The sequence below is a fragment of the Meriones unguiculatus genome, chromosome 14, assembly GCF_030254825.1.
Source record: "Meriones unguiculatus strain TT.TT164.6M chromosome 14, Bangor_MerUng_6.1, whole genome shotgun sequence".
Taxonomy (NCBI): Eukaryota; Metazoa; Chordata; class Mammalia; order Rodentia; family Muridae; genus Meriones; species Meriones unguiculatus.
This window is the reverse complement of record NC_083361.1, coordinates 20,430,465-20,452,962: the sequence shown is the minus strand read 5'-3', so window position 1 is coordinate 20,452,962 and position 22,498 is coordinate 20,430,465. Positions and strand designations below refer to the sequence as shown.

The 22,498-nt window shown below is 42.6% G+C and overlaps 2 protein-coding genes across 11 annotated transcripts in view; one reads left to right on the top strand and one right to left on the bottom strand.

Moving 5' to 3' along the window:
* The window catches only part of Dcun1d3 (defective in cullin neddylation 1 domain containing 3), a 43,618-nt gene extending 42,620 nt beyond the window's left edge, over positions 1 to 998 (bottom strand). Inside the window, exon 1 of one of the 4 annotated variants that reach the window (XM_021635659.2) lies at positions 920 to 998. The gene's annotated coding sequence lies outside the window, so the exon portion shown is untranslated. Of the gene's footprint in view, positions 1 to 89; positions 312 to 390; positions 581 to 919 lie in introns of those variants that run through there. The other 3 variants (XM_021635657.2, XM_060366935.1, XM_021635658.2) reach the window with 3 other exon arrangements.
* On the top strand, positions 583 to 20,303 carry Lyrm1 (LYR motif containing 1). Of its 7 annotated transcripts, none has more exons than XM_021635661.2 (5): positions 680 to 722; positions 8,749 to 8,850; positions 13,899 to 14,083; positions 18,075 to 18,167; positions 19,665 to 20,303. In XM_021635661.2, exons 2-5 carry the CDS (start codon positions 8,802 to 8,804, stop codon positions 19,779 to 19,781), a joined length of 444 nt encoding a protein of 147 aa, XP_021491336.1. In that variant the 5' UTR covers positions 680 to 722; positions 8,749 to 8,801; the 3' UTR covers positions 19,782 to 20,303. The 7 variants fall into 7 exon arrangements, with proteins under 7 accessions (XP_021491340.1, XP_021491336.1, XP_060222922.1 ...); XM_060366939.1 differs by lacking the exon at positions 680 to 722 and adding an exon at positions 948 to 1,081; XM_060366938.1 differs by lacking the exon at positions 680 to 722 and adding an exon at positions 993 to 1,087.
* The last annotated feature ends 2,195 nt before the right edge of the window (positions 20,304 to 22,498 follow it).

The window sequence follows — 22,498 nt, the reverse complement described above, 5'->3', positions numbered from 1 at the left end:
AGAAGGATGGGGGTGGGGAGAAAAATCAGGGAGGGAGCTGGAGATTCACCCACCACCTCCCCCTTGGGCTCCCACCTCAGGGCTCTTACCCAAGACTTTCAGCTCAGAGGCTGCAGTCCCTCCTACGGCCCCAGGTCCCCAGGCCCGGGATTGAGGGGTGCTGGCGGTGGACAGGCAGGGACAGTAGGTAAGTTTTCTGAGCCTTGCGCTTGACACGCCACAGGCTCCCCCTCAGAGCTTCTTCTTCCAGAGGGACCAGTCCAGACAAGGCGCTGATTTGCACTCCTCCCTTCCCACCACCACCCCCTTTCTCGAAGGAACCGAACCCCCGCCCCTTCATCTCTCAATGCTCCCCCCTTTTCCTCAACTCCCCCCCCCCTCCAAACTCACAGCTGCTCCAGAGGTTCCTCCAGTCAAACCCTTTCTGGAAACGACGGCGGCCCGGCGGGTCCAAACCACCTACCATCCCCGCTTGCGTTTCAAGGCTTCCTACCCCGCCGCCGCCGCCTTTTCTGCCACCGCGGCCGCCGCCTCCTCCTCATCTGCGGCCCACCGGCGGCGGCCGCCCCGAAGCCCCGCCCCCTCCATCGCCTCCTGCATCATCACTTCCGGTAACCCCGCCGGCCGCTGGCTCCAGGAGGGAGAGAATGGGAGAGGGGCGGGGACGGGAACGAGGAGGGTGACGTCACGGCGTACGCGAGGACGTCCGAAGCTGTCTCCAAGTAAGGGCAAGATGGGGAGAGGCGGAGGGTGGGCTTGGAGGAGCTGGGCTAGGCCATTTTCTTACTGGAAATGGGGGAAGGGGGGAACGAAAGGGTGAAAGCGAAAGCAAGAGGAGAGGGAGGTTAGCCGTGTTGTCGACTGGGGCGGGGAGTAGGCTAGAGCTAGAAGTCTGAGGAGGTTTGAGACGACCTCTGACCTGGGCCTCATGCTCCCACAGCGGTCCGCTCGGTGGTTTGGCCCGACCTGGCCTACCGGACCTGCTGGATGGATCCTGGCGTGGCCAAGGCTCGGCAGAGCTCCTGGCACCGCCTCCTCCCAGCTGTCTCCCGTAGGTGGGGGAAGGCAGGACTGACGCCCAGTGAGTGTAAGGATGGAGACGCCGACTCTAGTCGCGGGGCACTGGGGAAAGGGGTTGGCTTCCTTGGGGCAGGGATGAGGTGCCGGTGTGGGGTTGCTAGGAGATGCGCCTGTGTGACCCCAGCCTCGTGAGGGCAGCTTGGTGTCAACGCTGCTGCTGGCCTCGGGAGATCTGCCCAAGGGAAGTGGCACGTGGGCGAGGTCTGGCTTGAGACCCTTCAGACTTTTCGAATATAAATGGAAGGCGATGGGGCCAGTTCTAGGAGGCTGCCGAGATGCCTGCCTTTAGAAGGGCCACCCAAAGGAACCCGGATGTAAGAATCAGACTTCAGGTGACAAGGAAGGCTAGTTTCATTACCAAGCTGAGCACATGGCAAAAAGAAGGAAGCCTTCTTCCTGAACTTTTCGTTAATAAGCAAATGACTGCAGAAGATAGCAGGTGCCCCAAACTGGATGGAGTGGTGAAAAGGCCTCTCCAGGGTTTAAGAGGAAAAGAGAATGGGAGAAGGAAGAAACGTTCTAGGCGGAGAAAACTACCAAAGGGATAACGCTTAAAACAAAAGGCAGAAGAGACTGGAGGCTTTCTTGGAGTTGCAGAAATAGCAATGGTTTGGCCTTCGTATTACTTCTTGAAGTGTAGTCAGTGACCAGACCTTATTTACATTTTTTCAAAAATGCTGCTGGATAGAGAAGGTAAAGGACTGTTCCTAAGGCCATGGGAGAGTTGAAAAAAATACGGAAATAAGGGGATTGATTCATAATATATTTGGGAGCTTGAGCATAATGGACTGACCGCTGAATTGGATATGAAATGTGTGGGAGAGGGTGGAACCAAAGATGCCTCCCTTGAGAAAACAGTTTGAGGAAGGAATATCATAAGCTCTCTTGAACTTATGCCAACAGTCATTTTACAGCCTGAATGAAGATGTCCAGAAATGAGGTAGACAAGTCGGAAGAAAGTCATGGGTGGAGATGATAACTGTAGTGTATATTCCTAGACCTTGAAACAGGTAGTAGATGAGGAAAGTTCCCAAATTCCTTAGGTCCCCTCACATTTAGAAACCACCCAGCGGGGTAGTAGCCAATAGGAAGCTCAACAAGACTAACACCTCAAAAATGAGCCCTAGGATCACAATGAGAGAGAGCCATTCCTTGAAAGCTGGCTCCAATCTCTTCCTGCCCTCTCTGCTATCAGTGCTCTTGACCTTGCACAGAAGTTATCTATGCATTACCTGGTTTCTTGATAAATATTGGTTAACATGTTTGCCTTTCCCAAAGGACTGTCTGTTTTGTTTTGTTATTTTGTTTGTATGTTGTTGCTTTCTCTATGTAGTCCCAATTGTATATCAGGCTGGCCTCAAACTCACGAGATCCACCTGCCTCTGCCTCGAGTGCTGAGATTACAAGTGTGAGCCACCCACCCCTGCCTCAGCCTTGTCATTCTTACAAAGTGAGTTTTGTCCCTACTGCTGCAGATGCCACCACCGTGACAGTGAATCTCAATGGAAAGGGTATCAGAAAGCCTGGGTTTTGTTCCTGGATCTGCCACTGATAGAGTGGCCTTGGAAAAAGGCCCTATTCTTCGAGCTGATAGGGTTGGCCTAGATTAAAAGTTGCAAGCTGGCGAGACAGATAATGCCTACAAGCATAGTGTTCTGCCCGCAACATGATTTAAATTCTTCTTTTTAAAAATCTGCTTGCCAGCTTTTAAAAATTGAACATCAGAATGCAGATTTTTTTGGCTCCATTTGGAAAATCGGACAGTCTGACAACACCAGTATGAGGTTCCTAGAATCCTTATTCAGCTGAAGCTGAAGAGTTGCTTGCCCTTTGTGGCGTCTGCAACAAGTCATGACAAAAGCATCTCTCCTCACGCCCACTCCCAAGCTGACATTTGATTTGTAATTGACCTGAGAACCATGCTGTCCATATGTGCTAGTAGTCACATGTGACTAAATAACAGTTCCCTAGACACAGATTCCAGATGTTCAGTAGCTGCATGTGGCTGCAGGGGATGTCTGCCCTGTTGGATAGAGGAACAGAAGAGTTCTACTGTAGGCAGTTCTTTTGTTCATCGTTGGATTAAAGAACTGAAAGAATTTAAGGACTCCGAGTGTCAGTCATTCCTCACAAGTAAAGCCAGATAGTCTAGCAAAAGGGACTGTTGGGCCCAACTATATAAAGTTGTTCAATTGAGTTTGTTCATAGAGATTTTTCGGAGAATGTTCTGAAAACATGGTCTCTGATGCAGGATGCTGTGTCTGGATGTAGAGTCAGAAATTCTCAGTTGTGTCCAGTGTTGTCACCAAAGCCTTTTTATTTGTTTTTATTTTTCAGGACAGGGTTTCTCAGTGTAGCCTTGGCTGTCCTAGAATTGCTCTGTAGAAGGCTGGCCTTGAACTGGGAAGGCTGGGATTAAAGGTGTAGTGGTATATCATACCCAGCATCCATCAAAGGCATTTTGCAATTTTCTAATCCAGTTTCTTAGAAGAATGTCATAAAGCAGGGCTTTAAATTAGTATTTGGGCTTTCTGTAAGGGTGGAAGGTCCTGTCTGACGGTCTCCACATTGCCTTGTTCCCAGCTCTTCCCAAGTATCTCTCACAGCTGAGTTTAGATAACTGGTTTTTAACACCTCTGGCTAACTCTTTCCTTTGTTTCTTAAAATATGCTGGCATGTGCCTATAATCCCAGCGTTTAGGATGCTGAAGCAAGAGAATCATCAAGAGGGCAGGCCTGTTTACCATCAAGAGTTCCAGTCTAGTCAGGGTTCTAGAATAAAACCTTGTCTCAGTAAACAACATTCTGGTGAGGAATAACATACCCATTTATTTTGAATTGAGGAACTATAAATTGACTTCCACTTAGAATTTCTGTCTTGAATAAGTTGACTGTTTGACTGACATACCTCCTCTTAATGTTGGCTCAGTCTCCTGTATGCATATAATCTTGATGTGTGCTCATTTGCTGTCATGATACACTGATGGCTCCCAACATAAAAATTATTTCAACTTTTCAGTGATGTGAAAATGATACATTCTCTAGAAGCTGTTCTTGGAATTTTAATCTTTTCCTAAACTAGAAATAGTTGTAATGTTGGTCAGCAGCCGCCAGGCTCACTCCCAGTCAGCCATGAGGTTGAAGAACCAAGACTTGTGCTCTCTCGCTTGGTAGGTATACTAGTATATACCTTTAATCCCAGAGGCAGAAGGATTTCTGTGAGTTTTATTAGAAGTTTCAGTACATCCAGAGCTACCTAGTGAGACCCTGTCTCAACAGAACCAAGACTTTGGGGTACTGTGGTGGTAGGCTGTGACACTGAATGCATTAGCTATGTTAAAAACACTTTCCATATAAGATGTCTTTAGTTTAGGAGACTATCAGGACCTAGCACTATCTGCAAGTCGAGGAACATCTGTCTTTAGGATGAATGTTTGTCTCCTGTTGCTCTGCTTTGGATATTTACTATAGAAATCTTCTTGGTGTTGGTATTTTGGATTTCCCCTTCGTCCTACTGACTTCCCATGTTTCATAGTCTAACCTAATTTCATTTTCCCTTTGATAAAAGTATCCTTTACCTCTTTCCCTGGTATGGTATATCTCTGATTTTTTTTTGCATAAAAAATGCTGTTTCATAAATCATTGTGGTATGAAGTTCATTAAATGAGCATGTCCTGAGAATTGCACAAATGTGTGGTATTACTTCAGATTACTTCCCTCTTCAGATTCCAATAACTAAAAGCTAAATCTAGGACAGGAAACAGCCCATTGTGTGTGTGTGTGGAAGGAAGCTAGGGGACTAGGGACCTGTGGGGTACAGTTTCACTTGAAGATTGTTCAGTTGTTATGACAAGAAAATCATTCAGTATATTCAGTGTACCAGCCAGTGTCTGACAGAAAGCAGGGACTACAATAGCTCTAGGAGAAAAGAGCACCAATGGTAAAAAGTTAGAAAGAGATAAAGGAAGAGACATAGGAAGGAAAGCTTAGTCGTGCCTTCAGTGTTGGCACCTGTGTTACATTTCCAGTAAGAAGCAGGCATTGTGGTCTGAAGATAAGCAGTGTCTCCAGCAGGGTTATTTACTCATACCGAAGAACAATAGCCCTTTACTATACAGGGATTATTAATGATCAGCGGGAAATAGCTTTAGGAAAATCCATTACGACCACAAAGCAGCAAACTCACTAACAGGCCACACACTTTTCCATTCTCTGCAGACAAAGCTTACCATAGGTAAAAGGCCTCACTATTCTCATTTCCTTTTATTCAGGTAACTTGTACCTTTACTTTCTAGTGCTAAATATTTTAATGGAATATCATGAATAAAACTTACAACTCCAAGAAACGTTCTGTGGTTACATATTACATTTAAGAACCTTGAGGCACAAGTAAAGCTTGGCAGTACAAACCTATAATCCCAGCTGTTCTTGAGGATCAAAAGTTCAAGGCCCTTCTTGGGTTATGGAGCAAGTTCAAAGCCACTTTGAGCAACATGGTGAGACCTATCGCAAAATGAAAAGTAAAAGGACAACTGGGGGGTATAGTTCAGAGGTGTGTGCCTTGTATATACAATACCTAGTGCTGCCAAAGAAGAAACTTTTTTACACTCTAAGAAACTGAGGCACAGGCTGAGCCCAGTGAACGTGGATTCGGGCATTATCAAAAGAATCTCAGGGCTGGGAATGTTAGCGCACACCTTTAATCCCAGCGCTTAGAAGGCAGGCAGAGGTAAAGGCTCTCTGAATTTGAGGCCAGCCCGGTCTACATAGCAAGTTCTGGAACACAGCCACATAATAGAGAGATCTTGTATCAAACAAAACAAAACAAAACAAACAAAAACACCAGCATTTCCATTCCCAAGATGACAAATGCTTTAAATTACAGTTTTCTGGGTTGGTTTTAAAATCAGATCATTGGATACAATGTACCTTAGTCCCCAAAATGATTAATTTTCAAGAGAAAAAAAACAAGCCATAAAATCAACAGTTTTCTGTTTTCATTGGTTCTAAGCTTCCCAGAAATAGGGCCTTTCAGGCTAGTGAACAAACCATGACTGGCCTTAAAAGAAGTAAGGGTTGTATCATTGGTATGAGTCTTAGAGCTCTCTTTTGAGGTTCCAGAGTGGCTGAGTGGTTAAGGCGGTGTACTTAAGAGCTCTCTTTTAAACCATAAGCCTCCCCTAAACAGCACCGAGTTGTTTCCAGTGCCCTGAAATCTTTTGTTAAAGTTTACTCAATTAGCTCAGTGGTGGTAGCACACTCCTTTAATCCCAGCACTTGGGAGGCGGAGGCAGAGGCGGGCTTGGTCTAAAGAGTGAGTTCTAGGACAGCCAGGACTACACAGAGATACCCTGTCTCAAAAAACAAAAATATACTTATTCATAAGTGCACATGTGGACTTTGGGAGACAACTTTGTGGAGTCAGCTCCAGGGATCAAATTTGGGTTGTCAGGCTTGTACAGCAAGTGCTTTTACCTGCTGATCCATCTTAGTGACCCACCTTTTGGACATTAATTAATTGGGAACTCTGCTCCAAATGTTATGGTGTATATATCAGGATGAAAATGAATATTACTGATGACCATTTTGTGTGTATACATTTATTTTTCTGTGTTTCTCATGCCCCAAGTGTGTATCCGGCCCAGAAGTATAAGGAATGAGATTCCCGTCTGGTCCTCTTGACATTACCGCCTCTCCTGATAAATTCACAAACAATGAAAGAAGAAAGGTCCAGTTAAATAGAAAATTAGCCAGCAAGATAGATCAATGTATAAAGGTTCCTGCCACCAAACCTGGCAACCATAGTTTCATCCCTAGGATATACATGATAGGAAAGACCTAATCCCACAAGTTGTCCTCTGACCTCCAGTAGCACACATTGGCATGCATGTGTCCCCAAACATGCACCCATGTGTACACACTAAATAAATAAAATCAACCTTTAAAAGTTAAAGAAAAGTAGAATATGATAGAGAGGGGTAAGGTAGAGATGCTAGGGTTGAACACAGGGACACTGCCTGAGTCCCTGCATTAGAAAGATGCACTGATAGGAGGCTAAGGAATAGGCAGAAAAAGCAACAGGTGAGCAAAGGATATTCTGGTTATATGATTTGGGGGCTTCACAAGGCAAGGAGGGGTGCCATTTCTAAAGTAGAGAAACAGGACTGATTTTGTCTGGGTAAACTTCATAGCTTTCCCCATCCCCACTCCAAATCATGGAGTACTTGAGAGGGAAATTTTGACTATAGTGAGCTGTGATGAGAGGAAAAATCAAATTCTAGTGTCATGTCTTAATGGATTAGAATGGATTTTTCCTCCTTTTCCTTTCTGTCCCTTCTTTTTGTACTGCAGACGTCTTTATTCAAGAGAAAGCAAAGCCTCAGAGAGTTCAGTAGCTGGAATTTTGACATTCTTGAGACCGGAGTCACACTTCTATAAACTTCATCTGTGGAAAGGGAATTGTCTTTTAAATTCCTAAATGGGACTAGAAAGATGGCTCAGGGGTTAAAAGCAGAGGACCTAGTATTAGTTACCAGCACCTAAATGGTGACTCACAGCCATCTATAACTCCATTTCTGGGAATCCAGTTCCTCTTCAGACCTCCTCCAGCTCATGCACATACATATGCTCAGGTGCACACACACATACACTTTTTTTGCTGTTATTTTTGTTTTGTTATCCAAGACAGGGTTTCTCTGTATAACAAAGCTCTGGCTGTCCTGGACTCACATTGTAGACCAGGCTGGCCTTGAACTTACAGAAATCTGCCTGCCTCTGCTGGTATCAAAGGCATGTACTGCCACCACCCAACAATATTTTTGAAGCTCTGAAATGTTCATGCTGCAGTGAGCTTTCTAAAAATGGTAGGAAAGTTCTCCAAAGGTAAGAAAAACAGTGTGGTTGATTTGGCTCCAAATGCTAGCAATCTGTCTGCTGGCCTCCTGTAAAACTAGATTGGGACATACCCAGCGCCTAGGCATGTTTGACGTGCCTAGTTTGTTTCTGGAGCCTCTCCAGGTCTTTTTCTCTGTACTTCAGTCCTTCACAGCCAATGGCGAGCTGAGTGCGTGTTTTCAGGGGCTTTGCTTTATCTTTGTTTCTTGATTGATCGCTGCCCATTAGGAGTCCCCATTATTGGCTCCAAAATATAAACAGGAAAGCTTGTGGTCAGACAGGAAATAATCACTCAACTTTTGAGGATCTTCATCCTGACTCTCCATCAGGTGACATCAGGCAAATCTCACATTTCATCCTCTGTTAAGAGTGATGCAGTTTGATTCCAGCACATGTTCAACAATGGAAAACAGACCATGTTGTTCCCCCTTGCTTCACAAAATATGCTGGTGTCTTCCTATTGTCTTTGAATGCAAACTTCTTCACAGGCCTACTCTGCCATCAGTGCTGGATTGTGTTGACCTGTGGCCTCCCTGACAGGTCCTCACGTGCATTTACACTTAACTTTGCCCTAGGCCTGCCCCAGAGCTTTGTTCCTGCTGCCCCTTCCCTATACCAGCCTCCCCTTCACTTCCCCTTATTAGTCTCCATGCCATTCTGAGCTCTAGTCAAATAGCTGGGCCCTGACTCCAGGTGGTAGGATTTGAATACTGGCCCTGCCTATTTCTAGTAGCATGACTTTGGACACACTTCTTAATCTCTCTCTCTCCATCAGGTTCCTCTGTAAAATGAGAATAGAAGTTAACCTCTGCCTACAGAATTGCCGAGATGTTTTCAGACTTAAATGTAAAGTACCTGGGAGAGAGTGAAGCCCATGGTAAATGCAAAGCAAATGTACCTGTTGTTGTTGTTTGTTTGTTGTTTGTTTGTTTCTGTAATGAACAGGACAGAGTTTCTGCTCTCCAGGAGTTAGGCAGGAAAATCAAGGATAAAACTGCAAAAGAGATCAATAGGTGGCATGTGCTAGGTCCCAGGGAGAGAGTGCCCTGGGAAGATTTGGTAGTGTATAGGTATTTCTCATATGAAGAGAGATGACCAGTAGAAAAGAGGTATTCAGCATGGAAGGGTCAGCCAAGACAAGCATAGGCTTGACAGTGTGACAGGGTCCTGCTATGTACTTTTGGCTGGGGTAGTACTCACTTTGTAGCCCAGGCTGGCCCCAGACTTGTGGCAGTCCCTCTTCAGCCTTCTGAGTGTCAGGATTACAAGTATGAGCATCATACCCTACCTAGAATTTTTCTGAATATATTTATTCATAGCCAACCCTACATCACACAAAAATCTATATCATAGGTTTGATGGGTCATTGCAGTATACATTAAAGTAATGACAGCTAATAAATGTGAGTATTATGTATCTAAAATCACCTCCACAATCAAATTTTGAGATGTCTGCATTAGGGATCTCTCCCAGCTGAGGACCAGAGGCCAGATCACACTAGCAGCGGAAATGTGCCAGACTTTTAGAAAATGCGCACTCAATAACAAATTTCATTTTAGTACTCTGCAATATAGGCAGTACAACTTTTAAAAAGAAGCCACCTTCCAGTCACAATTCCTTCCAACCATACTTGTATTTTCTTTTTAAATCCTGGAATTTGGAAGTTAAAGGTATAAAAAGGAATAAATATATCAAGTAGTGTCGATCCAGACTAAATGTCATAGAACTTTGGAGAAATTCTTTAAGAATAGACCTCATGACCATTTTAAGGTTCTGATGTCTAAACAGTGACTATTCCTTACATTGCCTAAGGGGAACATCCAGCAGACCTCACCATATATCAGATCAACCCTTGACCAACTGTAAATAAGGATAAAGGCTTCCTGCATTCGTCCAGAGAAGAATGTTGGTTTAAAGCCATTAAATTCTTGAGTAAGAAAACCTTCAGGAAACAGCAACTTTAGTAAATAAGTTGCTTTCTAGAAAAGACCAAGGAGAAAGATACAAAAAGAAAAGCACTTTTAAATTTTTTATGATTTTTTTTTTATAATTCAGTTTGCAAATCTCAAGCTTTTTGTAGCATCAAATATTCTCATGTTTTCAGAAAACATGTGTTGAATTCCTAGTATATAACCTTTCTAGGTGCTGAGATTTCAGCAGTAAATAAGACAGATGTAGTAACTGGCCCCATAAAGATTAGAGTCTGTTGGAGGAAAATAGACATTAATAAACCAGAACTTGAGTGATGGGTCCTATAAAGAACAGCTATCAAGATTCAGTTGATTCCTAACGCAGTGTGTGTGTTTAAGGAGAGCTTAGGGAGAGTGAAGGGTTTTCTGAGATGTGCGTGTTTCACGAGAGGCTAAAGGATGAATAGAGAGGTGGTCAAGTTAAAAAGAGATCAGGTCAGTGTGGTACATCTGCATCTTTAATCTCAGCACATAGGAAAAGGTGGATCTATGTGAGTTTGCTGCCAGCCTAGTCTACCTTGTTGTCTTGGTATTTTCTCTCAGGAGCTGTATAGTGAGATCTTGTCTTACAAAAAAATAAAGATTAGTGAAGAGGGAACAATATGGGTATGCACCCCAAAGTCAAGATCATGGTCCTCCCCTGCCCCCGGGTAAAGAACTGAAAGAAACCCAATAAGAAAACAAGTAAAGATGCATTTTTCTCTCTTCTTGGCTTTTCTTCCAAGACTTAGAAATAATAGGCTGTACCTGTTCATGTACTTGGTAGTGAAGACAGCCTTGACTTTTCTCTCTAGTAGTCTTTGTGAGTTGGATTTTTTGGGTCATCTGATGTTGGAGAATCATCCTCTATCTTCTTTTCTGGACTAGTTTTCAAAACACACACTAATTAAAGTATTTTCAAAGTAGTCTTATTAAGTGTTGTTAGCATTTGAGTAACGTAATTACAGGTCTTGTGTGTCATGCTATGACTTATGATCAGAGTTCTTAGAGTAGTAGAAGAAAACCAATTAAAGTCAAGCCATGAAAAATTTGCTAGGTTTTTTATATGCTTGACCTTCGCTTTCCTTCGCCAGTATCTGAAAGTCAAGGAAGTTTCATCTGTTAATGACAGGGAATTGAAGCAATCATTAGGTGATGCTACTGCCCCTCACAGGAACTGACTCACGTATTTTCAGATGAAACCATGGAATTATAGGGAGAGCCAGAAACTCAGAAACCTCTTTCCTTACCAGGAAAAATGTCCTCATCTCATCTAGGTTTGCCTCACCCGCGATGTTCTCACTTGGCTTTTACGAATGCCTTTAAGCATGGTTCCTGTGAAGCATCATGGATGGTGTTGTGTGTAAGTTTGACCTTTAGATGGGGGAAGTGATGCTTTCAAGCTTTTCATTACATGGGCAAGCCTTAGTTCTCTCTGTATGGCTCACGAAAAGTTACCAGGGTCAGGGGTAAATAAGAGGGACAATCATCCACAAAGAAGGTGCTTGGGATTTTTATATCTGTATGTATATAGATAAATATATCCCTCCTGCTCTTATCATGTTTTAGCAGCTGGGAATATTATAAGGACCATCCTAAAGTATTCCAGCCCCAGGTAAGGAGTTGGAAATGGATTGTGTTCCTAAGTGGCTGCCTTTAGGCCTCCTTCCCAATCCCGACAAGCCTGTTTATGGGGGGGGGGAACAACTCAGGACTCATGGACGTGTCCAAGCGCCTGACTCTTCTGCTTACTCATCAGATCTGTCTTTCCAGCTGGTCCTCTTGTCTAAGACAGCATAGTAGTCATTATTCTAAATCTGACTAAGAACTTCAGGGACTTGTCTTCCCCCTCCCCCCCTTGGTATTTTCTCTCAAGTTCTTCAAATAGGCTGAAGTTTTACATAAGTTATAAAATATCCATCAACAGAATAGACCTCTTGGGATCTCTTGGCAGAGTGGAGTGACCTGCAGCAATGATGTCAAAATTAGAGCTCAGTATGACAATGTGAATGAGCCTTGCAAATTAATGAGAAAAAAAAAAAAACTTACAGAACCTATATGAAGTTCTAAGCTTGTAAAACTGTCTTGTATTATAATAAATGTAAAAGTTTCATGATGAGTGGTGGTATCTTCAACAAGAAGAGATGCCACTCATGGTGATATGTACCTTTAATCTTAGCATCCTGGAAGCAGAGGGAGGCAATTCTTTATGATTTCAAGGCCAGCCCATTTCAAAAAAGAAAAAAAAAGAAAAAAAAAAGGATTGCTTTAGAAAGGGTCCAATGGGGGTATCAAGTATTTCCATAACTTGTTCTTCAAAGCTTATTGTATGTAGCTATCATGTTATTCTCTGTCTTTTTGTGTCTGAAATATTTTGTAAAAATAAAAGTAATAAAAATTTACAGAAAAGACATTGCTTGAAGTTGTATACTTAAGTCAGTTCTCATTTGACCATGCCCACTGGTGGTATTTCATAGAAAAAGCTCTTCAGTCATGAGAAAGATCTTCAGTTGTACCATTCTTATTGGTCAAGGAAGCAGTTTGGAAAAAATGTTTTCTAAACTAAGAGAAATCACAACTTTACAGCCTCTGGGTAAAGCTGAACCTTGAGACTGATTCTGTTTGGCTTATATGGTAACCACAGTCTCAAAAATGGTAACTGTCACTTAAGATTTCATGTTATAAAAGCATTAAATGTTACTATTTTTAAAGACATGTCCTACCTCAGCCTTCTGAGTGCTGAGATGACAGGCCTATGCTACCATGCCTAGTCCTCTTAACTAGTCTTAAACTATCATGAAAGCAGCTGGGCATGGTGGCACATGCCTATAATCCCAGCACTCGGGAGGCAGAGGCTCGTGATCTTTGTGAGTTTGAGGCCAGCCTAGTGTACAAAGCCAAGGTTACACAGAGAAACCCTGCCTCAAAAAACAAAACTATCAGAAAAGCTGGCATCTCTCTCTAGGCCCTTATTTTAGGGATGCCTAATGCTGGCCAGCGCTTTGGAACAAATACTGCTTTACTTGGTTGGTAGCGATAGGAGGTTCAGGATAGGCCAATCTGGTTTATATGAGACACCCCCCCCCCCAAAAAAAAAAAACAAGTTCTGGACCAGCCAGTATCACATGGTGGAACCCCATCTCAACAAAGCAAGCTAAAATATGCCTTCTAAGCATTCAGGTCTGCCATGTAAACTTATCAGCACAGAGACTGAAACCATCATTTCTGAGGTATTCTAGTCAGTCTGGTTTTAAAAAATAATAAAGTAGACTTGTTCTTGTTTGTACAAGTGGGCTCATAGCAAACAGCAAATTAGACAACCCTCAGTTGCCTTCTCAATTGCCAGCGAAGGTCTGTAATCCTACTGTTTAGGAGGCTGAGGCAGGATGGATCATGAGTTTGAAGCTGATCTGGGTTATATATGGCTTTTCGGGCTAGCCAGGACTAGCTTATAAGACTGTCTCAAAAATAAAGGAGATGATAGCCAGGCAGTGGTGGTGCCTTTAGTCCCAGCACTTGGGAGGCAGAGGCAGGCGGATCTCTGTGAGTCCAAGGCCAGCAGGGATTACAGAGTATATTTCACGATAGCCAAGGCTACACAAAGGATCCCTCACTCAAAAAAACAAAATAAAATAAAATTAAGTAAATAAATAAATAACAGCAAGAGGATGGGAGAAGAGAGCAAAATTGATTTCTCATTGATGTTTCCTCTATGCCATTCTGGTAATGCTAGACACAGATCTGCTGAACAGGGGCAGTTATTTCTAGACTAATTAAGTCTTGATTCGAAAACTGTATGTCTCAGAGGCAGGTGAATGACAGTGAGTTTGAGGCCAGCCTGGTGTAGAAGTCCAGGACAGCCAAGGCTACACAGAGAAACCCTGTCTGGAAAAACCAACCAACCAAATAAGCAACAACAAAAAAAAAACCTGTACATCTGCCTGGCTGCCTATTATCAAACTGCATTTCTATGTAGATTTTCCTCCAGCTACTCTGGTGGGTCCGAAGATGACAACACGGCAAGAAGTCCTGATCCTCTACCGAAGCATTTTCAGGCTTGCACGGAAATGGCAGGCGGCATCAGGGCAGATGGAAGACACCATCAAAGAAAAACAGTACATACGAAATGAAGCCAGAACACTGTTCCAGAAAAACAAAAATGTAAGTAGGCCCCATCTGGAAATGGCAAGGAACAGAGAATCTTGTGGTATTTGTTTATTTATTTCTTACCTTAACTGAAGAAGACCCTTCCAACTCCCAGAGACAGAAAGGGCCCAGCCTGCTGCTTGGCTAGGCTTGCCAGTTTAGCCAATACTAGAAAGTCAAGCCCAGCCAGTTTCCCTCTTTTGGATCAGCCAGGTCTCAGTCCAGCCAGTAAGTGGCTCAGCATCTTCAGAAGACCCTATGAGCCGGGTGACAGAAGTCATGCCAGTGAGAGCTGATCCCAATACCCTGACAATCAGCCACACCCAGAGGTGGGATAAAGTGAAATGCTCTTCCTCTATTCATAACGCAATCAAAGCCTTCTGATTATAAACCCATTTTATAATGTGGAAAAAGACACAGGGCTCGTCCGATAAGTTAGCTACAAACTCTCTGGCCTACAGAGTGGTACCGCAGAAAACAGGGCTTCTACCAGCTGGCTTAACGGAACTGAACACCCAGCCCCCAGGCAGCCACTTGGAGTCACCCTGACCAACCATCCAGCACTGGCTGGCTTTCCCTCAGGAAAACTTCCTGGCACTAGGGATGGAAGGTGACTGACAGTTCCTGGCTCCTCTTTGCCCACTTCTACTTGTTGTCTTCCAACTTAGCTTTGCTGCCTTTCTCCCCTGTACTCTGTCCTGCCTGTTTTCTCTGCTCCAACCTCAAGTGAGGCCACTTTTGAATACCTAGACTTTTGGTTTTTTGAAATGAAGTCTGTTTAGCCCTGGCTATCCTGGAACCAGGCGGGTCCCCAACTCACATAGATCCCTCTGCCTCTACCTTCTCAGTGCTGGGATTAAAGGCATGTACCACCATGCCTGGCCCCAGACTTTGTTTCTGACCACCCACCTGAAGAACCTAACCTCCACCTATCAGCCCTGAGCTCCAGCTACCCCCAGCCCCACACTCTTTTTTTCTTGTAGCTCCTGCTGCCAGTCTAAAACTTTGTTCTTAGTCCGCATTAAAATATCCCTATCATGTGCCAAATACCAGACTACACTGTATAAAAAGATTAAAAGATTTAAAATCAATTAGACTCAAAATCAAGACAATGGCCACTAAAGGAACCCTCACAATCTGAAGTTCTTCTAGGAATCCCCGAAGCCTTCATGCTTTATTGTTTTGTTTTTTAATATATTTTTATTAAACACTTCTTTAAAAAAAAATGCAGGGGCTCTCTGTGTAGCCATGGATGTCCTGTGATTCACAGAGAGCCACCAGCCAGCCTATTTTAAGTGACGGGATTAAAGGTGTGCATTAGCACAGCCAACCTTTAAACTTTTCAGAATTTACACAAACAATGTATTTTTACAATATTCGCCCCTGAACTTCTCCCAGATTCACCCTATCTACCCCAGCTCTGGCTTTTTTTAATAAGCTACCTAGTGCAGTTTGTGCTTGGTGCTGCCCAGTGTACTCATGGGCGTGGAGCTTCCACCCAAGCATATTGACAGTCCTTATAGAGGACTGACTCACATCCCCCCAGTAGCCATTAGCTGTCAGTATTCCTTGGCTAGGGGTGGGGTCTTATGAGTGCCTCTCCCGTCTTTGCTGAATGTTGACTGTCTTGATCTGTCCTGGGTCTTATTCAGGCATACATAGCTGCAGTGAATTCATGATTGCACCAGGCCTGTCATATCCAGAAGTTTTTTTTTTTTTTTTTTTTAAACTCAGAGCCCTCTTGCCTCTACCTCTGAGTGCTGAGGTTATAGGCATGCAGCACCCGTCTGGCTTCCTCTGTGCCTTTTCTGTATTTTCATGTGTCAGAGTTGTTCTGCTTAGATGGTATCTTAGATAGCTGGAGGCGGAGATATGGCTCCACAGGTCTGGCCTGGTGCTGAGGATTTCGTGGCATATACCCAGCAAACCTGAGCAGGTGAACTTGTCCGAGTGCTACTCAAGACTAGGTTTTCCATTTATTTCAGAATCATTCTTGAGCCTGGACCTGGATTGGTCAAGGATGGGACAGAGGGTGGTGGTGCATGTCACAAAATCATGCAGCAGCCTGTGAGGCTGAATGTGGAGAACTCTAGCCCGAGCTTGTTTAGATGTAGCTCCCTTAGCAATATCTTTGTCAGAGGGATTTTTTCACCACCACCCCAGTTCCTCATGTAGACATAAACAGTTTATTATAACCTGGTCTCACTAAGAGTTTGATAGCCAAAAGGTATCTTATTAATGGCTCTGAATCCCAGCAGGCTGATGGCAATGTTAGACTCTAGCCCCAGTGTGGACAGCAGCACTGGAGCTTTGAGGCCACAGAGGTCAGGGAGTAGAGCCTCTGCCCTAAGGGACTTGGCTGAGTTCTCTGTGTTGCTGTTCCTGGAACTCCAAGCACCACCAGGGGACAAGAACTCCCTTGGAATTTCCAAAACACATGGGCCCAGACTTCACCTGGCATGTCATCTGAGGCTGATGCAATTCTGGCACTACTTTGAAGCACTTTCATAAATGCATAGAAGATCCATGTACTGATTGTTTTTTTACATCCTCAGAATGAAAGTTTGTCTGCTTCCTGATTTGCCTCTCTGGGTTTTTGGTTTTGTGGCTTCCCCCCCCTCCCCTGAATAAACATTTCACTCTTCTACTTAAAAATACATGATTACAATTTGACTGATCTTGAATTTCAACACTCCTTTTTCACCCTTACTAATGAACAAGTCAATTTATAGTTTAAAATATGAGGTAAACCATTCTCTAGTATCTTATTCTTGCTAAAAAGCCAGGTTCCTTTAGAGCAGTGGTTCTCTTCCTGTGGGTTGCTACCCCTTTGAGGGCATCAAATGACCCTTTCACAAGGGGTTTCCTAAGAACACAGAAAAACACAGATGTTTATATTATGATTCATAACAATAACAAAATTAGGTAGAAGTAGCAATGAAAATAATGTTATGGTTGGGGGTCACCCCAACATGAGGAACTGTATTAAAGGGTCCCAGCCTTAGGAAGGTTGAGAACCACTGGTCTAGAGAGTCAGTGCTGCAGTGCCGGGAGGATGTGAAGTAGCTCTGTCATTTGGCATTGGGAATGTAAGTTTGCAGACTGTTGATGGGGACATACATTGTTGTAAACTCTAGAAGGAAACGGGAATATTGTGAGAAGCACACATGAACCTACATAGCCTCTTTGTCTTAGCATTCTCACTCTGAGAATTCATCTCACACTGATACATTGGCATGTGAGAAAAAAAAAATGTATAAAGATCTGTAGAACTGTTTGTAATGGCAAAAGGCTGGAAATAACCAAAATGCTCATCAGGAGCAAAGTGGTTACATTATAATAAAGCTTTATGTTAAAGTTTTGATACTTTTCAGGAAGAGTGGCTGCTGATGTCTGAATACCAAAAGAGCTTCAAATTATGTTAATTAAAAAGCAAAACTTATAAAGATACCTGTGTAAGAAAAATCAAGGGCCAGTGAGATGGCTCACTGGGTAAAGGTAGTTAGCTCACAAGCTTGACAAAATGAACTCAATCCCTAGAACCCACAGAAAGACAGGAAAAAGTCAACTCTACAAAGTTGTTGTCTGATGTCACACATGCATACACATACCATGGCCCATGTTTCATGGTACACTCTCCTTATTATATAGACAAAATGAGAAATATTACATATTACATAAAATGAGAAATATTTTTAAATGGCTAATTCTCTACATATGGATTTACTTATATTTATAGACTTAACTTTATATTTAATTCTCTACATATGGATTTATTTATATTTATAGACTTAACTTTATTTATTTGTATTTATAGACTTACCTTTAGAGAGCTGCCTAAGAAGGTTAATTGGAAGATAAGAGAGACTTTTATTTACCAATATTGAATTTCCTGGCTAGTGAGCTGAAAAGTTTTTTTTTTTCCTGAAGTTTTGAGAAAGTCGGTACTATATTTTATACCCTATTAGAAAGATACTAAATGAGTCATTTATTTCTCCTTAAATAGCTCACAGACCCAGAGCTGATTAAACTATGTATACAGGAATGCACAGCCAGAATTGAGATTGGACTGCATTACCAGATCCCTTATCCACGGCCAGTAAGTACGGTTCCAGTAAACAGGTGTTGGGCATTTGTCAACCCAATTATTTCTAAGAATGTATACCATGAGGACTAATATTTGCTGAGGAGCCTAGAGCCATTGTGGGAAGCATGTCGAAGTTATCCTTTCACGCCACCAGCCATCAAAACAAATCACTGTGTCGGTGAACATCTGGTCTCTTCTGGTGCAGCTTCCCACGATGCACAAGGGGAAAGGGGAAGGGGAAACCAGCTCACACTTACAAAGCTTTTCTTTGGGCTGTCATCATTTTTTTAGTATAAAAGGCAAGCTTTTTAAATACTAAGAAGTGAAGTTCAAATATTAAAAGATTACAGAAAGTAGAGCGAAATTTTCCACCTTATGAAAGAGGCCACTGTAATTTAAAAATGACCAGTTTCCAACTTCTTGACTTGATATTGATACTTATCAATTCAGCTTTAATTATCTGGTAATATTAGTTTTATACACACATGCACATATGTTCTTTCATACATGGAATTCTGAGTCTACTGTTTTTATTACCTACTTATTCCCTCTCTTCTGAGCATCTTTGTATACAGCTCTACCTTAATCCTAAATGTTTGCATTGTATGTATAGCAAGAATGTGCCATCATTGTACAAGTCAGCGTTCCTCAGAGAAATAGATCCAGTAGGAAGGAGATCAGAATGGATCCATATGGATGGAAGGATGGATGGATGGATGGATGGGAGATAGACAGACTATACAGTTATGGGGAGGGGGGGCAAAGGCCCAGGAGAAAGCTAAGTGGCATAATGCAGTCTTAATGAGAATCAAGGGGGCTGTTGATAGCAGTCTAGGGTAGAGGTGGGGAAATGAGACATCTCAGCTCAAATAAGGTGAGCAAGAAGCAGAAAAGTGAATCCATCCTTTGCCTTTTCTTCTTATCAGTCCCCGCTAGGTTGGAGGATGCCCCTCACAGGGAGGACAGTCTGTTGAATCTGCTAATTCACATACTGCTCTTATCTGGATATAACCACACATACACCCAGAAATGCTTCATTCTTAGTCAGGGTTCCTCATAAAAGTAGCCATCACAGCCATAATTGTAAGCATCTTTCTACCTCAGTAGGCATTTGAGTTGGCACCGATGGCCATCATGCACTGACATCTTTGTATGCAAGTAGCCTTTCTCTTCTTCCTTCCTTGGATGCCATTTTGCTAAACGGATCTATAGGTCTTTTCCTGTGTCCAGGCACAGTGGCACAGATGGGTACAAGCTCAACACCAGATTCTGGGATCAGATCCAATTACCACTTGGTGTGTCATCTTGAACAAGTCAGAATTCAGTCTCTCTGAGCTTCCTATTTTTCATCTATAAAAATTATTCTTTAGGAGGTTATCATAAGGATAGGTAAATGGAGGCAGAAATATAAACATTATGAGTCTGTGGTAGATTTAGCACTTAAAAACTATAAATCCTCAGTAAATATAAGCTGCACTAATTATGACTCTTCCTGTCATTCTCACTCAGATTCATCTGCCTCCAATGAGTCTCATCCCACTACGAGGGCGGAGACTTCAAACCCAGGAGAAACTGAGAAAACTTTCCAAACCATTGTATCTGAAGTCTCATGATGAAGTTTCCTAACATGGAGGACAGTTTCCTTTGAGAACAGCAAGCCTATTCAGTTTTGAATATAAACCAGGCAATATACCCTTTTTGATTAGAAGCAAAAACATGTCCTTCAAACTTACAAAATTGGTCCTCACCCTATGACATGTGGCTGCTAGCATCCCTAGGGTTTTTCAGGGTCTTGTTGCTACGTGAACTGATGACTTTGACCCTAGAGGTCATGGACTTATATCTTCACTGAAGTCATCCTTGGGAACAGTCTAAGGCCTGTGGAGGAAGGCTGAAGGCAATTCCTGAGACTGCCTTTCAGCACACATCTACTGATGCAAACGGGTTAACTAGTTGCTACAAGTTCACATGCCTCCAGAACTATGCTGCTCCCAAAACACTTTCTAGGGATTTTTCCACAAGTTCTTTTCATTTGCTGAAGTGGTTTCTGTATAGTCCTTTTTTGTCCTTTTTTTTTTTTTTGGTCTCCTGACTATTGTAATTTCCAGATATACTCCCTTAATAAAGAACAGCTTTGGACTGATCACACTTTTTTGTTGTTTGGTTTGGTTTTATGGGAGAGGGGATTATTTTGAGACAGGATTTTTCTACATAGCACCTGCTGGCCTAGAACTCTAGGTTTACCAGACTAGCCTTGAACTTGTGTTGATCCTCCTGCTTCCGCTTCTCAAGTGCTGGAATTAGACATGAGTCACCAAACACAGCTGATCATGTGGTCTTTTTAATGGAAACATGGTACGACACCCCTCTTCTCCCGGTTGATAAACGGAAGTACATGCCTTGTTTAAAGGTATATGCTTCCCTTATTTTAAAGCCTGTGGTTACTTAAGATGCACTTAGGATCTAAACAGCTTCCTTGACATTTATACTGCATTCATTTAATTCCACTTTAACCTCATTTAAAAGCATAAGGTCCAAGCTGGCTTTCAAGTTATATCCAAACAGAAATGGGACAAAGAGAGCATGTGTGGAATCAAGTGTGAATCCACAGCAAGCTGTTAGCACATCAGCAGATAATGAATAATGGATAATCACTAATAAAGATAAATCCCTACTTATTTGGGTCTCTTTGTGTTCTTTCCCAAAAGCACTTGCAACTGTCAGGAAGAACAATGTGACCAGCAGCATCCTTCTCGTGTTCAGGGAAAGTACTTCAGGCATTGGCAATGGTAGGGAGAGCAAACTTTTATTCTCTGTCAATCAGTGAAGTAACAAATAGTGTATGCATATTAAATATAAATGCAGTAATTGGCCTTGGTAAAGAGAGAAGTGTCAGTGTGTTAGGTGTATTAGCTATTCTGTGAGGACATATCCCAGACTAGCTTGAGCTGGGAGAAAGGAATCTTCCATCTTTTTTGTTCCTCTTCTTCTGGCAAGTCTTGGTGTAGAAACATTTCTCTAATGGTCAGATAGAATTTGAGGTAGGTTCACTTTGTAGCCCAGGCTGGCCTTGACTGACAGACTCAAGGTCCTCCTGCCTGTTTTAAATGCTAGGATTACAAGTGTGCACTATCATGCCCAACTTATATGTCTTACTCTTATTTCCCTACTTTCTCTCCAAATCCATTAAATTCTATCTCCTATGTCCCCTTTCTCAGTGAAATTCTTTCCTGTCACTAATAAGAACTGAACATAACTGGTCAAGCTGATCAGGTCTTATGGCTATTTATGGTGTCAACTTGACCACATCTGGAATTAACTAAAATCCAAACATCTGGGTACCTGTGAGGGATTTTTTTTTTTTTTAATCATTTGAAGTGGAAACATATACCTTTTGAGGTGGGAAGATATACCTTTAATTTGGGCCACACCTTCTGGTGATAGCCTATATAAAGGAAATGGAATAAGGAAGCTTTTGCTCTTTGCCTGCTTGCCCTCACTTTTGATTTGCTGGCATTGGATCCTACCTCAAGATTCAGGCATACACTGACCGGCTGAATCATCCATCCTTATGGACTGAACTATTAGTAGATTCTCAGACTTTCTGTTGCAAGACAGCCATATTTGGTCTGTAAGCCACTCAAATAAATCCCCTTATGTATACATATATGCATTCGTATAAATGAGAGAGAGATGCATTCTATCAGTACTGTTCCTCTAGAGAACTCTGACTAATGTACCAGGCTTCCCTGGTATCATCTCTGAACTATTGATAAGCAGAACTTGCTGTTTCTTGTTGAGTTGAGCATTAACCATCTTTGCCCAGGACTCTAGGCTCTAACTCAACCATGATTTCTGAAGAACAATCCCTTTTCCGGGAGAAAACATTACCACACTGACCCCAACTGAAAATGACCTTAAATTTAGGGCACTCTTTGTTTTCAAAGTGGAGGAAATAGTTTAAATAGTTTAAATTTCAAAAATGTAATTCAGTCCCTTGAGCCTTGAAGAATGAGGCAGTCCTTGCCTCTCTCAGCTTTTCCGTGCTGAATGAAGCTGGAGTTGGCTAACTATAATTAAAACTCGTTTGTTCTCTTAGCCGTCCCCTTATACCAGCTCTCTGACAGCCTACAGTATGGCTGATGTACCATCCCAAGAGGTAAGGGCTTGGGCCCACCATCTTTCCACATCACATGACTGATCCTCTTATTTGGATTGATACAGTCCTCCTCACTGTCAGTGAATTCTACCTATTGGGAAAACAGTTGTTTCTTTCTTGAAAAAAAAAAATACCTTTAGTGACCTGCTTTGAGTAGGAATGTACTTCCTCAGTGTCTCTATTA

Bases quoted from the DNA above. Each gene is read 5' to 3' on its own strand.
- Lyrm1 (XM_021635660.2), top strand. From the start codon at position 988: ATGGATCCTGGCGTGGCCAAGGCTCGGCAGAGCTCCTGGCACCGCCTC. The intron at 1,088-13,898 runs GTAAGGATGGAG...ATTTCTATGTAG, and splicing joins AGGACTGACGCCCAGTGAGT to ATTTTCCTCCAGCTACTCTG. The intron at 18,168-19,664 runs GTAAGTACGGTT...ATTCTCACTCAG, and splicing joins AGATCCCTTATCCACGGCCA to ATTCATCTGCCTCCAATGAG.